Source organism: Schistocerca nitens, chromosome 8 (genome assembly GCF_023898315.1).
Source record: "Schistocerca nitens isolate TAMUIC-IGC-003100 chromosome 8, iqSchNite1.1, whole genome shotgun sequence".
Classification (NCBI taxonomy): Eukaryota; Metazoa; Arthropoda; class Insecta; order Orthoptera; family Acrididae; genus Schistocerca; species Schistocerca nitens.
In genome coordinates, this window is record NC_064621.1 from 237,676,496 (window position 1) to 237,695,027 (window position 18,532).

At 36.1% G+C, this 18,532-nt stretch overlaps 1 protein-coding gene across 1 annotated transcript in view; it reads left to right on the forward strand.

The window, feature by feature from the left end:
* LOC126198635 (multidrug resistance protein homolog 49-like) overlaps positions 1-18,532 on the forward strand; it is a 134,005-nt gene that overhangs the window by 63,862 nt on the left and 51,611 nt on the right. The window contains exons 2-7 of the mRNA XM_049935096.1: positions 402-487; positions 4,780-4,840; positions 8,765-8,958; positions 9,318-9,462; positions 15,784-15,884; positions 15,981-16,152. Of these exons, the coding sequence (XP_049791053.1) occupies positions 411-487; positions 4,780-4,840; positions 8,765-8,958; positions 9,318-9,462; positions 15,784-15,884; positions 15,981-16,152 (750 nt within the window). The 5' untranslated portion in view covers positions 402-410. The remainder of the gene's footprint in view (positions 1-401; positions 488-4,779; positions 4,841-8,764; positions 8,959-9,317; positions 9,463-15,783; positions 15,885-15,980; positions 16,153-18,532) is intronic.

An 18,532-nucleotide genomic window follows, 5' to 3' on the forward strand; every position in this document is an offset into this window, starting at 1 on the left:
TTGTGCAGTACAAAACCAATGAAATGTAACATGATCACAATACAAGAAGGACAGCTGACCCCCCCCCCCCCCCCATTGTGATCTCAAAAATCTAACTCACGCACAGAAAGCTGTACAGTCTTCCTGAATTAAAATACTTAATTCATTACCAATTGCATCAATGGCCTACGCAGTAACAGTGCGTTACTTAAAAACATAACAGGAATGTATTTACTTTTTATTCCTTAGATGAATTCTTTTACAGAGATGTAGCTTATAGACCTTTCATGCATGTATTTCAGCTGTTTGTTTGTTATGTTTTCCACTTTGCTTCAGTTTTGTTCTAGTTTTATGTTTTTATTTTCCTTGCAACTGTGTATGTCAGTTTACTGGTTCAGCATGAATGTTTTTAAACATTACAGGAAAACCCAATGAAGATGCGAAAGTACACAGTGACACAGCTGGGAGGGACCGTAAGTCCAACCAAAAAAACTGGAATTTTCCCTGTGTGAGTACAGTGCCTTGTAGAAAAAGTTATTCTATTTGTGCCAAAAAATACCCCCACTAACATGTTTCCCACTGCCTCTATTTACCTTTTCCCATCCATATTCTGTCCACACCACTCCTTCCCCTCCAAAGTATATACTGTCTTCTCCCACTACTCTTCCCCCCCCATTCCCTCTCTCCCCCTTTCTCTCACCACTCTCTCTTTCCCTCCCCTTTCTCTACTCCTCTCTCTTTCCATTTCTCCCCCTTTTACCACTCCTTTCTGTTTCTCACTCCTCTCCCTGGTCTCCCTCTTCTTCATCTTCCTCTCCTTCCCCTCCCCCCTTTCTCTTATGTGTTCTAACCTCTGACATCCTTTTATCACATTGTGTAGCTACTGAGTCATCTGCTCAAAGACATGTCCTGCTCCATACCACTAACCCTTCCTTCTCTTGTGCATCCTTCCCTGTTCCATTCCTATATCTGTCAGCTCTCAGACAACTGCTTACAATAATTGATAGTCAGTAACCAGTCTTGCCATGGCTGCAGGAGTTAAAATGTTTTGGTGTTGGTGTGTACTTTTATTGGAACAATAGCTAGCTCATAAGCTAGTGTGTACCTACTGTTTTCTGTAACATTTTCTGTGTTCCACGCACCAGTCTGCTATTGGTGAGTGTTTGCCTTTCCCTTATTTTATGTAAATGCTCAGTATGAATCATTTGTGTGAAAGTGAAACAAAGAAACAGGTAATTTGACATGATAACTGTGTTCTAACATTGCTTGCATTTCATTAGTCCCACGATTTTTTTACAATAATTTATTTAAATTTTGGCAAATCTATTAATTGAAGATGATTTTTTTAACTCTTCATTGATATCTTGCCATGACTTGTATAAGATATCATAACCATAGATAATGTTCTTGTTTCACCTAACAAAAGAACCATCTTTGTTGTATTTTTTTCAACAATTCACACTTCTGGTACAAATCTTCCATTGTGGTCAGGTCTAACATTAAACAATGAAAAATTAGTATGCTTCAGCTCATAGCATACAGAAAGCCATTCAGCACCACACACTTCTTTCACTGCAGCCATCTTCCCTACAACCACAGGAAAACATTAAATTTTGTGGATCAATTTTTCAAATCAATATTGTTTTGGAGAGTTTACTTGCTTTCCTATTTCCATACATTTTTAGCCCTAGAAGGCCTGCTCAAATGATCATCTCTGACTGCAACCCACAGTTCACATGAAATATATTCAAATACTGTGAAACAAAAATAGCTCCCACTGGAGGTGTTTACTCATGCCTAGAGATATTTAATCATTCCACTGTCAGAGAAATGTGAAGTAGTGTGCTCAATGAAAATATTTAAAAATATAGTTGCAGGTTGCGATCACACTGGTTTATTGAGAAAGATCAGTGAAGTTGCTACATGGCAAGTGCTGCTGTCTCTTCCATGTGCATGTCTTGCACGAATGTCTGAAGGATATCCATGTTTTCTGAGTATGTGCCCAAACAGGGACAAACCATCTTACAGGTGCGAGGATAAATGCCCTGCATGTTAGAGGCCATGAACAGTGACCTCATTTAAGCTGTGAATGCTAGGGATGGTGGTATCCAGGACCAATACAGTGAACTGTTTTTTCATGCTGCCACTAGCACTACTGGCACCATCTTGTTCAGGAGGTACAACTCCAGCATTCCACTGCTTGCACTGCAGCTCACAGACCTCACATCCTTCATCAGTATCAGTCATGTGGGCACCTGGGTTCAGATAGACTTCAGAGGCATCACAACAATTACCACCAGGTTCCCACTTTTCTGCCACATAGAGGACTCTTGACACATAGCGAGTAACTCATTTACATTAGTTTGTACAGACACAGGCACATTCTGTGTTGACATGACATGTCACATGTGCTGATGCTACCAGATGACAATAAATGAACACTGTTGCATGCTTCCATGATGAACAACTGGACATTTTTCAGGGAGAGGTAGGAGGGAGGCCTTACATGTATATGAAGATGACAAGATATATGGCCCCAATGCCCACTGTACTCAACATACACAATCTTGCCACACATGGCTTATCACTTGGACTATGACTCTTCATGTAGCCATTCCATAAAGAATTACAGATCACCTCACTTTAGTTTGAATACATTCTTTATGGACTGTCAGATGGCTCTATTTATGACAAACCATTGCAGTTTTTGGACTTTGCCTTCAGACTCTCTTCAGCCTGCTAGTGGCCATGCTGCTGTTGCTTCAGACTGTTCGTAGGCTACAGTGAAGCAATGTTGTTTTCAGAGCTCAAAGTTTCCTGACAAACTTTATGTTAAGGTCTGAGAACAATTGCTCTAGGCCAGATTTTTGGTAGCGTCTTCTGTTCATGACAGTTCAGAGTTTCATTGTGGATGCAGCAGACTCCAGATGGGACCATGAATAACTAGAGGAATGTGATAGTCCCAGACTAGTCCTGCTTCAGTTTGCAGAATATTTCTCATTTCTCAAATGCATCAAGCACAAGAGGATATGCAAGTAAATCACTTCTGTGGCAATGAGGAGATATTATGTTGGATGAGTGTATAGCACTTCATTTCTTAGTTGTCATCAGTGACAGGAGGAAAACTACTATTGCCTAGAGGAAAACTGTAGAGACGAGTTTTGCATCCACATGTGACCTTCCAGGTGTGCAGTTCATCGAGACTTCCTCTTCACACATCACGATACTTGTAAATGTTGAGCCACTCTGCTGGATGAATGTTTTGTGTGCAGTAGCCATTGATGTGCCTGTTTGTGAATAATAGAGAGTATGCATGGGTCATTTGAGGGATGAACTGCACCCCTTCAATTGTCACCAATGACTCTTCCAGACTTCCTCACAGCTCTGTTACAACAGTAGGAACGGCTTTCTCTGTTTCAGGAATAGAATTGATTGCCAGTAGAGCTCCTGAACCAACTCATAGAGAGTGATACTATTTCATATTTTGTGTGCATCTTAAACTTGCTTCTTCATTTTTCAAACTGCATGTTTTACAAACTTTTATATGCTGAATATTTTGTCACTAAGCATTTTCTTTTTATCTTTTTATAGTGTTTCTGACACCACACATTTCTTACATATAAGAAATGTGCTCTGATTTCTTGAGTTTGCTTCATTCTTGAACAGTAATTTATATGGAGTGACATCAGTGCCAGTATATAGTTTGTCAGAAATAAGATCAGGCAGAAAGGTTTTTGCATTCATATTATAGTTGGGTGTCCTGTGTAGCTTGTCTCAGCCTATACACAATCTTTCTGTTTCTGTAATACCATATGTTTAAAGTTAATACCTCCCTCATACCAATTCAAAGCACTGCAGGCACAAAAATTCCTGTTTACCATTTCATTTTATTGCAACAGTCATATTGTTTGAAAGTTTGGTGTCAGAATTCTGTTGTCCGTGTCTATCACACAGCCCAGATAGCCATGCATGTTAATGCGCCACTTCTGAGCTGGAGAGATGCTGGCCCCACATCAAAACTGCCTGGCAGATTAACGATGAGGCTTGGTATGCTGGCCGCCCTGGATTTTTTTTAATGCGTTTTCGCACACCCGGTTAAGCGAATATCGGAATGGTATGCAAGTCCTACCTCAGTTTTATGACTCGCAAACATTTAGAAAACTTTCCCACAGTTTCCCACGAATGACACTACACACAAGCAGTAGTTGGGGTACAAACAATTCATCTCGGAGGTGGGAGGGGAAGGGCAATGGGGTGGAGACAGGAACAGCATCCAGTCACCTCTTAAATTGACAGTCCAAATCCATTAATCACCATATTGACCATGCACAATTGTGGGACAAGGGCACAAGAAAATGAAGAAGACTCTGTTATCTGGGTCTAATCCTCTGAGATAGTATACTCTGAGTAACATGATGATGTTGTGATGGGTAAAGTTAATAGCTTTGCCTGTCTGTCAGGACAGAAAACTAACATAAAAATCGTGGTCACAGTTGTCAGTCACTAGCAGAACCCATTATTTTTTAACTGGGCTGCCCTAGGATATGTATTTCCTATTCTTTTTAGGTTGAGATCTATCATCAAAATGTAAAGTTAGGCCATCAGTTGGCTTACTAAAAATGTTACAGAAATATCAGTAAAGGATGACAGTACTTTATCTTTGTTTACATGTGCTATGACCATTTAAACTCCAGAATTTAGTGAAAAATGCTCATTACAATCTTTCAGGACCTAAGTAAATTGTTTAATAGAAGCTATTGAGATTGACAGTATCATTAACGAACTTATTTGTTTTTTCAGAAGCTTCACCCCACCTAAAGAAAAGCAGGAGACGTATACACCACTAAAATATTACCAGCTGGTAAGTTGTATCTGTTTTAAGATTTTTGTGTTCTACTCCTGGTGTAAGACAAGCGATAGAAACAGGAGACAAAGAAGGTTTAAAGTTAAAAGTAGATCAGAGAGAGAAACGGAAAGAGATTGATGGATGGAGAGAGAGAGAGAGAGAGAGAGAGAGAGACAGACAGACAGACAGACAGACAGACAGACTTTCCAGAGCTGACTTAAGGCCCAAGTGACACACACAGGTGGTGACTTGGGGTGCCGGAGGTATCCTTAGGACACAGGTGACTGCAGTAAACATGGGTCCGCAAACAAACTGTTTGCGAGATAATTCCAGATGTGTGGAAATGAGTTGCTACTGACATCAGTATCAAATATTGTCCTAATTAATAAAAATGTATTTGCAATGTAAACTTTTCTGTAAGTCCCCATCTAATTGGGTTGAAGTCTCACTTATGGCCTATCTTACCTTGCAAAATGTAGGGGAATATGGTACATGGATGAGATTTCACTGAATACAATTGATATTAAAATGTCTTAAAGAGTAAGCTATCCAGTTTCTTACATTGGTATTTCTGCCACATATTGCTCTATGTTATCATGAATCACAAAAACTTCAATTTGGTTGACCAATGTGGACAGTTTTAACAACTGAGTCCAGCACATTTCTGCCAGTGATACATGTTACTTCTCAGGAGTCACTATCCCGTCAGTTGTTAAGACTTAAAGAATAAATACCTGACTTCCATGAAGAATTATGCACTAGAAAAACATTGAGCTCTCAAAGGAGTTACTGAAAATAGGGTTTTTCATTTTTAATTGAGTACTCTGTATAATTCTGTTTGCGAAAATGTTATGGAGGGAATGGTACACCTCACTGGGCAGCAAGGGCACCCATACAACAGTTTGCAGGGGGGGGGGGGGGTACCATATGTAGACATTGAAGGAAACAGTATTTTAAAAATTCCATTGGGTGCAACTGGCTAAGAAGATAAAATGCTATAAACCCATAGACAAACTAAAAAAGATGCTGCTTAAAAGATCATGGCATTCTTATTCTGAATTCCTATTATACTTACACTAAAAATAATGTTTTTGTGTTAATAAAACGGAATCTGTCTCAATTGAATTCTGATTTGCAACATCTGCAGTTCAAGACAGAAATATAATTTCCATAAGGTTAAGAGTATGGCTCTGTATTCTGGGGTAAAGATCTTCAGCAAACTTCACCTTACATGAGACAAGAAAATCTCTTGTTAAGTTCAAAAGAAAATAAACATCACACTTTATTAACCACTCCTTCTACAAATTACCTGATAATCTAGATTCAAGGATCAGAGAACAATTGTTCACTGACCGAAAAAGTTAGTGAGTATGACTTTTTCAAAGGGTTTCAAATTCACTTGAACTCAAAACTGACTTGGAGTACACACATGAAGCCGTGTGTACCAAACCCTCCAGAGTCTCATTCCTGTCGCATAATTTAAAAGACACAGGTAATGAACATCAGCTGATTTCCTATTCCTATGTATTCATCCATCCAAATTTGGTGTATGGAGTTATCATATGGGGGGACTGGTCTGTTGCACAGGTGTTGTTCTTAGGACAAAAGAAAACACTCAGGACAACAACATGTATTCATGCATTATGGGATCTTGTCTGCTATTTTTCAAAGAAATGATTCTATTAATGATACTTTTACTGTACACTAACGCCTGCTTTCCTTCATTATAAAAGCAGGCACAGAACTTACCACACAGAGGCACTGTCTGTGAGTGCCATTTTAGAAATAAAAATAACAAAGACATCAAGTCTGATGTCTTTGCATAAACAGCATTAAATATATTGGCACAAAATCATACACAGTGTGCCACTGCGTATGAAAATATTTTAAGAAATTTGAAAAGAATTTGTACATGTGTTGTCACTTGACAAAAGTGTGTATGAAACAGAATAATTTTAGCAAATTTATCAGTGTACATGATGTAGAAATACTTTCGTGTTTGTAAGACTTATTATTGTACCCATTAAATGTGTATATTTACTCTATAAACTCATCTGAATTTTAAAGAGAAGTTGCACCGACTGCTAAAAATTTTAATTGCAAATTTGATGCTTCCTCTTTCAACAAGAGTTGGCTAATGAGAATGACAAATAATGACATTCTATTCTGTTCTTGTGCAAAATAAGTAACAGTCATTCTAAATGAGTTAGTCAGTTTCAGATGTGTCAAGCCAAAAGAACTAAATTTTTAAGCTGACACAAAAGGAAATTATATAATAAATCAAATCTCAGTACTTTAAATTCCAAATGGCATGGGAGAGGGGGGGGGGGGGAGGCAAGTGCCCTCTTTTGCAGATGCCTATAGCCATCCTATCATATAGATATTAAGCTATCAACAGGAAATAAGGAATTGTTATTTGATGTAACTGACAAAACAACTGCTTTTTGCAAAGTCAGGAAATATCTATTATGTTTACTACGTTAATATAGTTTCATTAGTCATAAATAGTTTATAGAATCAAACAGTGGGGAATCCAGGATGGAGTGTAACAATAGTATATAAAATAATGAATGGAGCTTAACAGTAGTTTACAAAATTACAGGGACACTGGTATAGTTTACCTTAAGAACATGGAATTCTAAGAACTACCTATAAGCACATATAAAAGAAAAAAGAAAATTATCTTAGCTTTCAGAACTGTTAGTTTCTCAGGAGGATGTTAGAAAGGAAGGGCAGGACACTCAGAATCCGGGTTGAGTGGGATCCACCTGTTGTGAGGATGAGAAGAGACAAAGAAAAGTGAATTTATGGAGGTATCCTCTCATCCTCTAACAGATGGATCTGTCTCAACCTGGCATCTTTGTGACCTATTCCTCCTTTCAAATCTTTCACAATCCATCCCTCTTTTTCTTGCTGAGGGAGAAACTACAGGTACAACAATAGTTACATACTATGGCAGTATTTAATAGCTGCTCATTTGTGAGCTTTAACCTCAGTCCATTTTATCGCCACAGTTCTTCTGCTTCATCAAGGGAACACTGGAATGATGTAATGGCTGAAAATATACAATTTTATTTGCATATGGTGACTATTAAAACAAATAATTTCACTGTTGCAATTTTCCTCCATACAGAAACTAGAACATCTTTGAGTCGATAGAGCAGTTAGACACCATTTGGGGTGATGCATAATGTATTTTTCATTGAGCTTATGGAGGACTTACTTGTTAGGTTTTATGATTTCTGTGTCCTTGCAAGTGGGAGAGGTGCATATGTTTTATTGCTGGTGAAACTTTGATATTGCGTATGTCTGAAGTTACAGCAACATCACATTTGTTTACTAACTAAACAATATTAATTAAGGACAAGTGAATTAACTGAAAAAAATTATATAATGAACTTTGTCAGGTACAGATAGTATAATGATTATTGATTTAGTGCCTTGAGGTGATATCATTAATGCTGATGCACATTTTGATTGCAATACGAATTCAGTGTATTGTGTGTAAGAAATGAAATAAATTTTCTGATATGTAACTTGTAACTGTTGATGTTAGCATGTGAGACATTGACTTTTAGAGTTTGTAGCTCCATGCAAGATTTTCCTTTATGCTAAGGAACAAAGTACATCTTTGCGGTTTGTGTCAATATATGTACATGGAATGAAAGTGTGAGAAAACACAAAGAAACAAGAAAATACAGAGATTACAGTTTTTGAAATTATGTTGTTAATCAAATGTGCTCATTGTGGGCATGGTTTTGAAGTAAACATCTTTAGACATGATATTGTCGACATAAAATGTAGCATAGTAATATGTTATAAATGTCATATAAATAGACATAACAATTTTTCATCCCATTATTGTAGTTATAATTATTAATCATATTTTTTTCGCACAAATTACAATAGTTGAATATATACTTTTCTAAATTTTTGCAGTTTAGGTACTCAACATGCTTTGAAAAGTTCCTGATATTCCTTGGTGTGATGTTTGGAGTCCTCTCAGGTGTATGTATGCCTGGTTTCATTGTACTTTATGGAGAATTCACAGCTGTCCTTGTTGAATGGTCAATGTCAAATTCAACAATAACACGTACATCTTTGCTGAACTGGTTTGGTGGCGGTGAAACAATGTGAGTTTTTAGAACTTAGTATTTTCCTCTGTTTGAACTTATAACTCAAATACTTTAAAAACAATGACAATTATGCCGACTATCATTATTAAGGAGTAGAAATGTGATAATTTCACTTTAACTGATAAACTTCCATGAAACCCAAAGCTATTTGCTCATGGAATGAGTCCCTGTGTAATTCACAGATATATGACAGTTTAAAAATGAGAACAGGAAGACTAGAAAATTTTACAAACAAAAGAATTTCCTTTAAAATAGGCCAATATAATAAATAATCATTTAAAATTATATGTATACAAATTCAGTATTTTGGATCTTACATATTTAGCAAAAACATTACTCACTGATTAATGTTTCAGCATTAATGGAACAAAGGAAGAGGTAGATAATGCATTACTTCAAGATTCTGGTGCTTTTGGAGTTGGATTAACATCCATATCTGCAATTCAGTTCATTTTAGATGTGCTGTGTGTTACTTGTCTCAACAGTGCAGCACAGAAACAGGTGAGGCACTTTTAAAATGTGATCATATTAATGAAATAGACTACTGGTACGTGTTGCAATACTGCATAAAACTGAAGTAGTGTTTCATTCATGATTCCACACTGGAATGATTGGTGTAAAAATTATTGTATGGAACATTACAACAGAATGTGTTTTATACTGTGACAAGATGTTGTTAAACAATTTTAATGGATGTTGTACCCTTCCTTTTTTCATGATGATTATGTGAATGTTGTTGTCTGTGCAATTTTACTCATTATTTTTTGTCTCATGGTCCAGTTATTACTCTGATTGGCTTACCAAGACTTTGTAAGTTACTGTTATCCACTGCAGGCATTGTATTACTGATCCTTCAATACTCTTCCAGAAACAATGGTTAATGATATTAATCACTCAGTAGCTGCCCACATTTATCAATAATGAAAATAGCTGACATGAGACATTGTCATACTGTATCAAATAAATAGCAAAATCAGGCCGTGCAGAATGTGCTTGACAGCTGACAATGAAGACTAATGCTTGTTATGTATATAATAATAATTCTCAATTATTGAAACTAAATAATCAAATAATTTGCACAAGGAATGGCTAATGAAATTTTTTAAAATATTATTTTGAGCTGTTGGGGGTTGGTTTGCTACTCTATTAGATGGGAGTTTGTTGATTACCTTTGCACCAGAGTAGGTAGGTAACACCACTCTGGACTCTAGTGATGTATACAAAGTTTACATGAACTTTTTTGTCTTGTGTTATGACTTTGCTGATAACAAATCAGTTGAAACTGAAATTTATAACAGCAGTAAATGCCATTAAGGAGTTAATGTACAGGGCAGGAGTATAAGAATTCTGGGATCCCTAACAATGCCTGTGCAAGATACATAACTGACTGCTTTACACAATATTCTTTCAGTCTGCTTCTGCTAAATTGTTGTCCAATTGGACCACAAGGAATTTTACATACAATTTCTCATTTGGTGTGTGACTTTAATATCTGCTTCCAGTGCTAGGAGGTCTTTCATTTAGTATGAGTCTTTTGTGGTTCAGAGTTAAGCTCCACAATGAAATTTTCACTCTGCAGTGAAGTGTGTGCTGATATGAAACTTCCTGGCAGATTAAAACTGTGTGTCAGACCGAGACTCAAACCCGGGACCATTGCCTTTTGTGGGCAAGTGCTCTAGCAACTGAGCTACCCAAGTACGATTCATGCCCATTCTCACAGCTTTACTTCCGCCAGTACATCTCCTGTCTCGGTCTGGCACACAGTTTTAATATACCAGGAAGTTTCAAGAGTTAAACTGTTTCCTGTTAACCAGTTGAAGGTCTGTTTAGTTGTCATCTGAACTGTGGTAAGGATACAGTTTTCAAAGCATCCTTTAAAATAGTTAGATCATCATTCACATAGGTTAAGAACAGATCAGAATAAATTCTTGTGGGATTCTGTGTTATGTCATTCTGAAATCAGTTTCAATCATGTGATGCAACTATGAGATCTCTGTTGTAAAAGGTGTTTCCAGCTGTGATTAGAGCTGGTAATGAGGTGAAAATTATGATATTCCATTAATTAAACTGTCAGCTCTAAAACTCTTATTTATTTATAAAATATGCAATGTCAGTCTTGGTCAACAAATACAGATTTTTGCATTGAAATAACACACATAGGGCAGAGCAGAACAATGCTGAACTGCCAATTTACTGCCCAGATTGTTTATATTTACTTCTGCATATAGTCTTGTAGCTTCCAGTGCTTATCTCAGGAAGATGATCTGTAACAATATTGTCATTTTATATGTGGTGATTTGTCCATTACCACCTTTGACTAGCCTTTATTGGTTTTTATACTATATTACTTGCCAGCAGTAGCATCTAAAATTGTTACACCAGACATGGGGATGTCTGGCAATATTGCTATTTCTCATAGTGTTGAAAATTCGCAATGAAATGGAATACCCCTAAGTTATTGTCTCTTCTTCTTACCACATATTTTCTTGTATTTTGTGAGTGCTATTGCATGCCACTTTTACATGTGTTTAATAACATTGAGTTAACTGTCTATCATCTGGTTTTTGACCAGTAGTGCTGCAATATAACTTCTTCAAATTCTTGAGAGTTATTACAATCTCCTGCACCTCTGATACTCCATGTATTTGCTTTCTCTCACAGTCCTTAATTTTTTTCAATCAGTTTGGGAAGGCACTGCAAAATTGTTCCACAAATGCACCAGGGTGAATGTTACCCAATGGCTAGAATTGTCACACATGACAGTAATTTGCAGCTGTTGTCACACTGAATGCTGCAATGACTTACTAGTCTTCACTCATTCACGTACACCTCATACAAAGGTGCTTCGGGTTTCCATCACTCACTTGGTAATATCCTAGGCTGCTTGCATTATTATCTGTCATAGGTGCTATATATGAGGTCCCCATCTAAATAGGTATTTGTAACATTCATTGTAAATGATGTGTGCATTGTAATGTGTTCATTAATTAAACAATAAGTTACAAAACTTACTTTTAGTTAAAAATGTAAGGTAGAAACCAAAGTCAATTATCATCTTCCAGTACTTTTCAGAGGAAACTGCTGTGTGACAAATTCACTTTGTCAGTTGTGACCAGTTTCTTTTGCATTTAAATGCTACCTTGGCAACCTTCCGAACATCTCTATGCTATAACATTAATTATATCTGTGCAATGATCTCTGACAATCAACAAAATTACACACCAGGCCAACAAAAATGCTAATGATACTCCAATGAATAATATTTCCACCCTGTGTTAATTGGATGATAGATAAACATGTTTATTAGTGACATAACCTATACTTAAAATTAATAACTCAGGATAAAACATCATAATATCCTACGGGTTATAAGTCAAAATTTTGATTTCTGTGAATACTTTAAAAGTAACATCACACATTTTTTCTGGAAAATGGTAGACATTGAGTTAATTGTCAGATTCTTGCCATATTGTGATTTCTCACGTTGTTATAACAGGTGCAGGGATTGAAAAGAGGCAGATGGAAGTGAGAATAGTGACTAGTGAATAGTGAGATTGGATAGTCTGAATCACTGACTTATGTTTGTGGAACACTTCTTATGTTTGTAATTCAGAGCTGCAACTGGCAGTGAGGAGGGGTGGGGCCACTACTGATATTTGTTATGTTGTGCTGAGCAATTTTCTGCAACAACAGGGCCAAATTTGCACTTGGATAGTGTGTGGCAGTGACCTTTGACTACATTGACCTTCTACTACGCTGTTTACACACATGATATAGGATAAGAATAAACGTAATTAATTTAGGACTGCAGCAGTCATTGTGGCTACATGGTCAACACAGTTGAACTGCATAACAATATAAAGTGACATACTACACTGCTTCTGCATTTGATAACAGTGGTTATTAAGTGAGACTACATGATAAACCCAATGTAAATTATAGTCTGAAGTGACATAATACATAATTAACATTATTTGGTAAATGAGGTTTACTTATTATGATGTTCCAGAAATTCATATGCTTGTTTTTCATAGTTATGTTTTGATAGGTTTTCTTTTTTTAAGATAGTGGTTTTTCTTTTTTTATTATTTCATGTATATACAAATGAGGCAGAGGCAGTATTTTCAGACTTTTAAAAAGGTGTCTACAGGAATACCAGCATTTAGCATTCATTATCACCCTGATAATCTTTTTATGTATTTTAAACATTTTAAAAAAATGTGGAATTCCCTTCAAAAAATTACCATACTCAATAGTGACTGTTTAGTAGCATGATACATAGTCACCACTGATGAGTAGCTTCTATTTTGAGTCAGAATTGCAACAGCGTATGTCAGTGTATTTAGTTTTTTATTTAGATTAATAAGGTGCATCTCTCATTTCAAATCCTCTTGAATACATTTGCCTAAAAATTCTGTATAATTGATATTTGAGACATTTTCTTCTTCAGTGGTGAAAGCATGGTTTGCAGGATGGCAGTTTTGTGTGGTGTGAAAGTTAACTGTTACAATTTTTTTAGAATATGTGATAGGCCGACTGGCCCTAAACCACTGTGCTAAGCTATGCATAAACTGATGTAGTTTCCTGCAGGTTTTCCTCACTATGTGATTTAATTAGAATATTAGTGTCACCTGTGAAGAATACTGTGGTTCATCATGCATTTTAGTAGTCAAGTCATTTACATACATCAGAAATGTGGGCAGCTTCCAGAACTAATCCTTGCAGGACTACATACTTGTTTTCTGTCCATTACTGCAAAAACTAGAAATTTTTTGTGTTTTGTTGTCTTTGTATTTTATTTCTGTAATTTGTTGATGGTTATTGAAGTATGATTAGATCCACCTTGCAGACTGGCCTCTAATTCCATAATTACTTGACTTATGCAAGAAAATATGATGATCAGTGACATTAAAGGCTTTACCAAAATCAAGAAATATTCCAGATACATGCTGTGTATCATCCACTGATTTCAATATTTCATTTACAAAGGCAAAATTGCTGGCTGGGTTGACTTCCTCACTCTGAACCCATGTTGTGAGTCATTTATCAGCCTTTATTTGTTTAAGAATCCTGTTGATCTTTCAAAGAACATTTTTTCCATAAATTTGATGAAGCCTGACAAAACTGAAACTAGCCTATAATTAGAAATTTTGCATTTTGCACCCTTCATTTGCAGAGATGTTACTTTGAAGCTTTAAGACTATTTGGAAACACACCACTCTCAGATTATGAATTTACTATGTCTAATAGTTCCACAATGAATGTTCCACTAGCTTTGATGATAGCATCTGGAATCTCATCAACAGCCACAGAATATTTATTAGTCAATCCTTTACTGATTTTACAATACCTCAGGTGTCAATGGATACATAAATGGTATATTTGCATGAATTTTTTGATCTGACTATACTCTCTTACTGTCTGGCTGTGTGCCATGCTCTGTATTTATCAAATGCTGTACTACTGTTTGAGGAATAATAGTTGAATCCACTAACCATTTGTCTGAGGTCATTTAGTTTATTGTTATTCATAATCAGCTGTATATTACTGTGATTAACTGATCTGGCACCCATTTTACATCTTATAATTTGCTGGGTTTCTTTAGTTTTATCCTTGGAATTACGCATTATTTCATCAATTTTCTAATTTTTGCTTTTGAAATAACTTGTGTTGCATCTTTTGAAATAGGTAGTAAAATCAGGACAGTACTTTGCATGGAATATTCATAAAATGTCCTCTTATTTTGACATGTTATCCTTATCCCTTTTGTGAATCACTTGTTTGTTTTCTGAACAGAATTAAATGTTGTTGTTTTCTTCAGAAAAGCTATTTCAAAAAATGCTTAAATGATGCCATAAACTTATATTTTTCATTTGTATCATTACAGTTGTATACATCACTCCAATTTTCACCCTCCAGAAGAAAACAAAAATATTCCACACTTTTTTGTATTGCAATTCTTTATAGTGTGTCTTATTCCATGGAGAGTCGAGTTTCCTGCAGCACTCATTGTAAGAATTTGAGCATAGTGGGCACCAAAACCCATGTTTACCACTTGTATGCTATAGGCAGATTTGCATGTATTTATCAAAATCTGCTCACTGACAGATGCAGTGGTTGCTGTTTTTTGAATTGGTCCAGTTACAGTTGAGCTTCTGTTTAATGACTGCAGTAAATTTATATCATCTTTCAATTTATTGGATTTTGAGAAATCAATATTGAAGTCACCACATACAATTACATTTTCCTTGGGAGAAAAAATTTCTTCCTAAAGGTCCTCCATACATCTACAAAACATATTTTTGCCTCCACCTGGTGACCTGTGCACACAAATAATAATTGTATTTTGCTTTGGTAATTCAACTAAAGAGAGTTCTGTATATTTTTCATTGTATAGATTATGGTGTCAGGATTTAGTTACACTTTTGAATTCAGTATTTTTGTTAACATATGTACAGCAGCCCCCATTACTTGATATTTTTCTACAAAACACGCTTGCAAATTTGAACTGAGTGAGGTATGTTATCTCTAACATATCCTATTTAAGTCAATGTTCAGTAAAGTGTTGGGCAGAAATATCATTCACATCATTAAATATTATTTCTGTTTCATTAAGTTTATTGTACAGTGTTTGAACATTCTGTTTGGTGTTTCATGTTTAAACATTAAAGGAAATATTTTGCTTTCCAGAAGTCATTCAATACCTTCAGAAAACTGCTATATTCTTGTAATTTATTTGTAAACTTCAGAGGAGTCAGTCTCATTTATTTGTGAATATAGAAATGTATGACACAAAAAACTAAATAATTTCACTATTCTCAGATCACAAGAGTGAGGTGCCTCTTCCTGAGGTCAATTATGCGGCAAGACATGGCATGGTTTGACACAACAAACTCAGCTAATTTTGCTAGCCGTATTACTGGGTGAGTATTGGGATGTGTTAATTTAAGTTCTTGAAGTTTTTAATATCCGCACAGAAATATTTTAAGTTATGTAATCAAAATAATTTATTATTACAGGGATTTGGACAAACTCCAAGATGGAATTGGTGAGAAACTCGGAATTTTTATTTACCAGATGGTGAGCTTCACTGCTGCTGTGGTAATATCATTCCTTCATGGTTGGAAACTGACTTTGGTGGTTTTCACTTGTGCACCAATAATCATTATTTCAACAGCTCTTGTTTCAAAGGTAATAGATTAGCTCAATTAGCCAAAAATTGTGTGTGGTGTCTAAAAATGCATTGTGTATTTTTCACTAAGATTTTCCTTATGATACCTGAACTGGACAAGGAATAATGCATGATAAAATATTATTTAATAGTATGTAGTAATGTACTATTACACTTACATGGGTACTGAGTCATTAGGTTATCCTAGAGAACTTTATCACTGACTGCAAGATCAAGAAGGCATCTATCATGCATATGACTGCTGTTAAACAAACTGTACAGCAAAAGTAAATTCTCTGCAGTTCTATCAGTTTTAGAACTGTTTGAACCCATTTGTCAAAATGATTAATGAAGTATACAGTAATGATTTGTTAGATGCCTGATTCTTTACATCACTTAGTTCTTTTCAATAACCGGCAGCATAGGGTATCTACAAAACACCCCAGAGCTAGCAAGCAAGCTGAGTGGTGAATGTAATTTTTTAGAAATGATTTCCAGCTTCCTCTACCAGTTTGCATACACACATCCCATCCTCAGGTGTCTCATAGAACTGTAATTTATCTTGATCTATTTAGTTGACCAAAGAATACAAATTCTGCCATCTTCTGAAACTGTTTCCTTCTGTCCTTAACAAATACTCCAGCATTCCCAAGTTCATGACCATCACCTGGGCTTTGTAAAACATCCGAATTCAGGAAACAATAATTTCTTATTGTGCTGTGACTTAGTAAGGTGTTTCCAACCTGGCTCTCAAGCCTCATACTGATGACACAATAACCCCCACATAATCCTTTTTTTTAAAAAAAAAAAAAAAAAAAAAAAAAACCGCTTTGGAAGGACTATAGCATAATCACAAATCTTGAATCTTCGCTTGAATCTTCAAATACCTGCTACCAATTTTGATAGTAGTAACCTGTATACTAACAAAGTTTACCATCTTGACCAGTGTGAGAAAAGCATTGACATTGTACCTTTCCCTTGCCTTCATATTCAATTAAAATAACTGCTTACAGTATCATGAGATTCACCAGGGAAGTGGATTTTCTGATGAAATTCCTTTTAATCTATGTTAATGTCTTGGTGGACACAGGAAGAGAGCCTTTCCCTGCAGTATCAGCCTGGAGAAGGCATCATGCCAAGTTCTTCCCTCACACTCATTTAAACTTTTTAGCACTTAATTTCTTTGAGAACCAAAAGATTTATTAATATAACATTCCACTACTAAAAATCTTTCCACATCTCTGAAGGTTGTTCTCCTTAATGAGATTATAGAGCATGATGAACGAATGAATGAATAAATGCATCATCACTAACATTTATTACACATGTCCCTATGATGCCAGTTTGGTGACCATGGGCAGAAAACCTCTCCCTGGAACATCAGCCTGAAGGTGCTTCCAAATGAGCTGCATTCTCCACACACTCACAAAAATTACCCCCTTTTTACCTTTTACCCACTTTTTCCCCTTGATGAACTGGCACTGAATTTACTAGAGTATATTAATCCAGTCAGATTTAATTTGAGGCATTAATTTGTCATGGCATATCTTTGATACTGAGAAAGGCCACTGCTTATCTTGTTCTGTGTCATTATCAGTGGAACATTTGAGGCTGTAATGACCAATGCCCACATAGTCTTGTCTCTTACAGGAATAATCAACACCGCCAGTGCTCCATCTCCAATGACCTTACTGTTAGCAATATTTTGGTATATGTAATATGTTTATTTGTAAATTATAAAACATTTTCTTCCCATCTGTTTGGCACTGTGTGTGTGTTTAAGATTGCTGATTTAATGGTATTTGTGGATGAACTAGCTCGAAGGCCATAAAAAATCTTTTTAATTATGGGATCTGTTTACATAATTTCATTGTGCTAAGACTGTACAACTACACTGATGACTTCTATGCATTTGTTGGCTCCATTATATCAAACTGTCATATTTTGTTATTTAAAAATGACCTTTGTTCTCTTATGACATAAACTGTAAGGCAGCATCTTTACATCATGTTTATTGCCAGCTACCTGAGCATGCAGTGCCATCTGGAAAAAAAGTGAATACAGAACAGCTTTCAGATTGGTGTATTAAAAGAAAGTTTGTAATGGGTTGAAGGTGTTGATCTACATAGGCAGTCAAAGACACCAACCACTTTCTCGAACGCCTGGAATCCTTACCCAGTCTGTTACCCCCGGAAAGCATCCTTGTAACCATTGATGCCACTTCCTTATACACAAATAATCCACACGTCCAGGGCCTCGCTGCGATGGAGCACTTCCTTTCACGCCGATCACCTGCCACCCTACATAAACCTCTTTCCTCATTACCTTAGCCAGCTTCATCCTGACCCACAACTTCTTCACTTTTGAAGGCCAGACATACCAACAATTAAAGGGAACAGC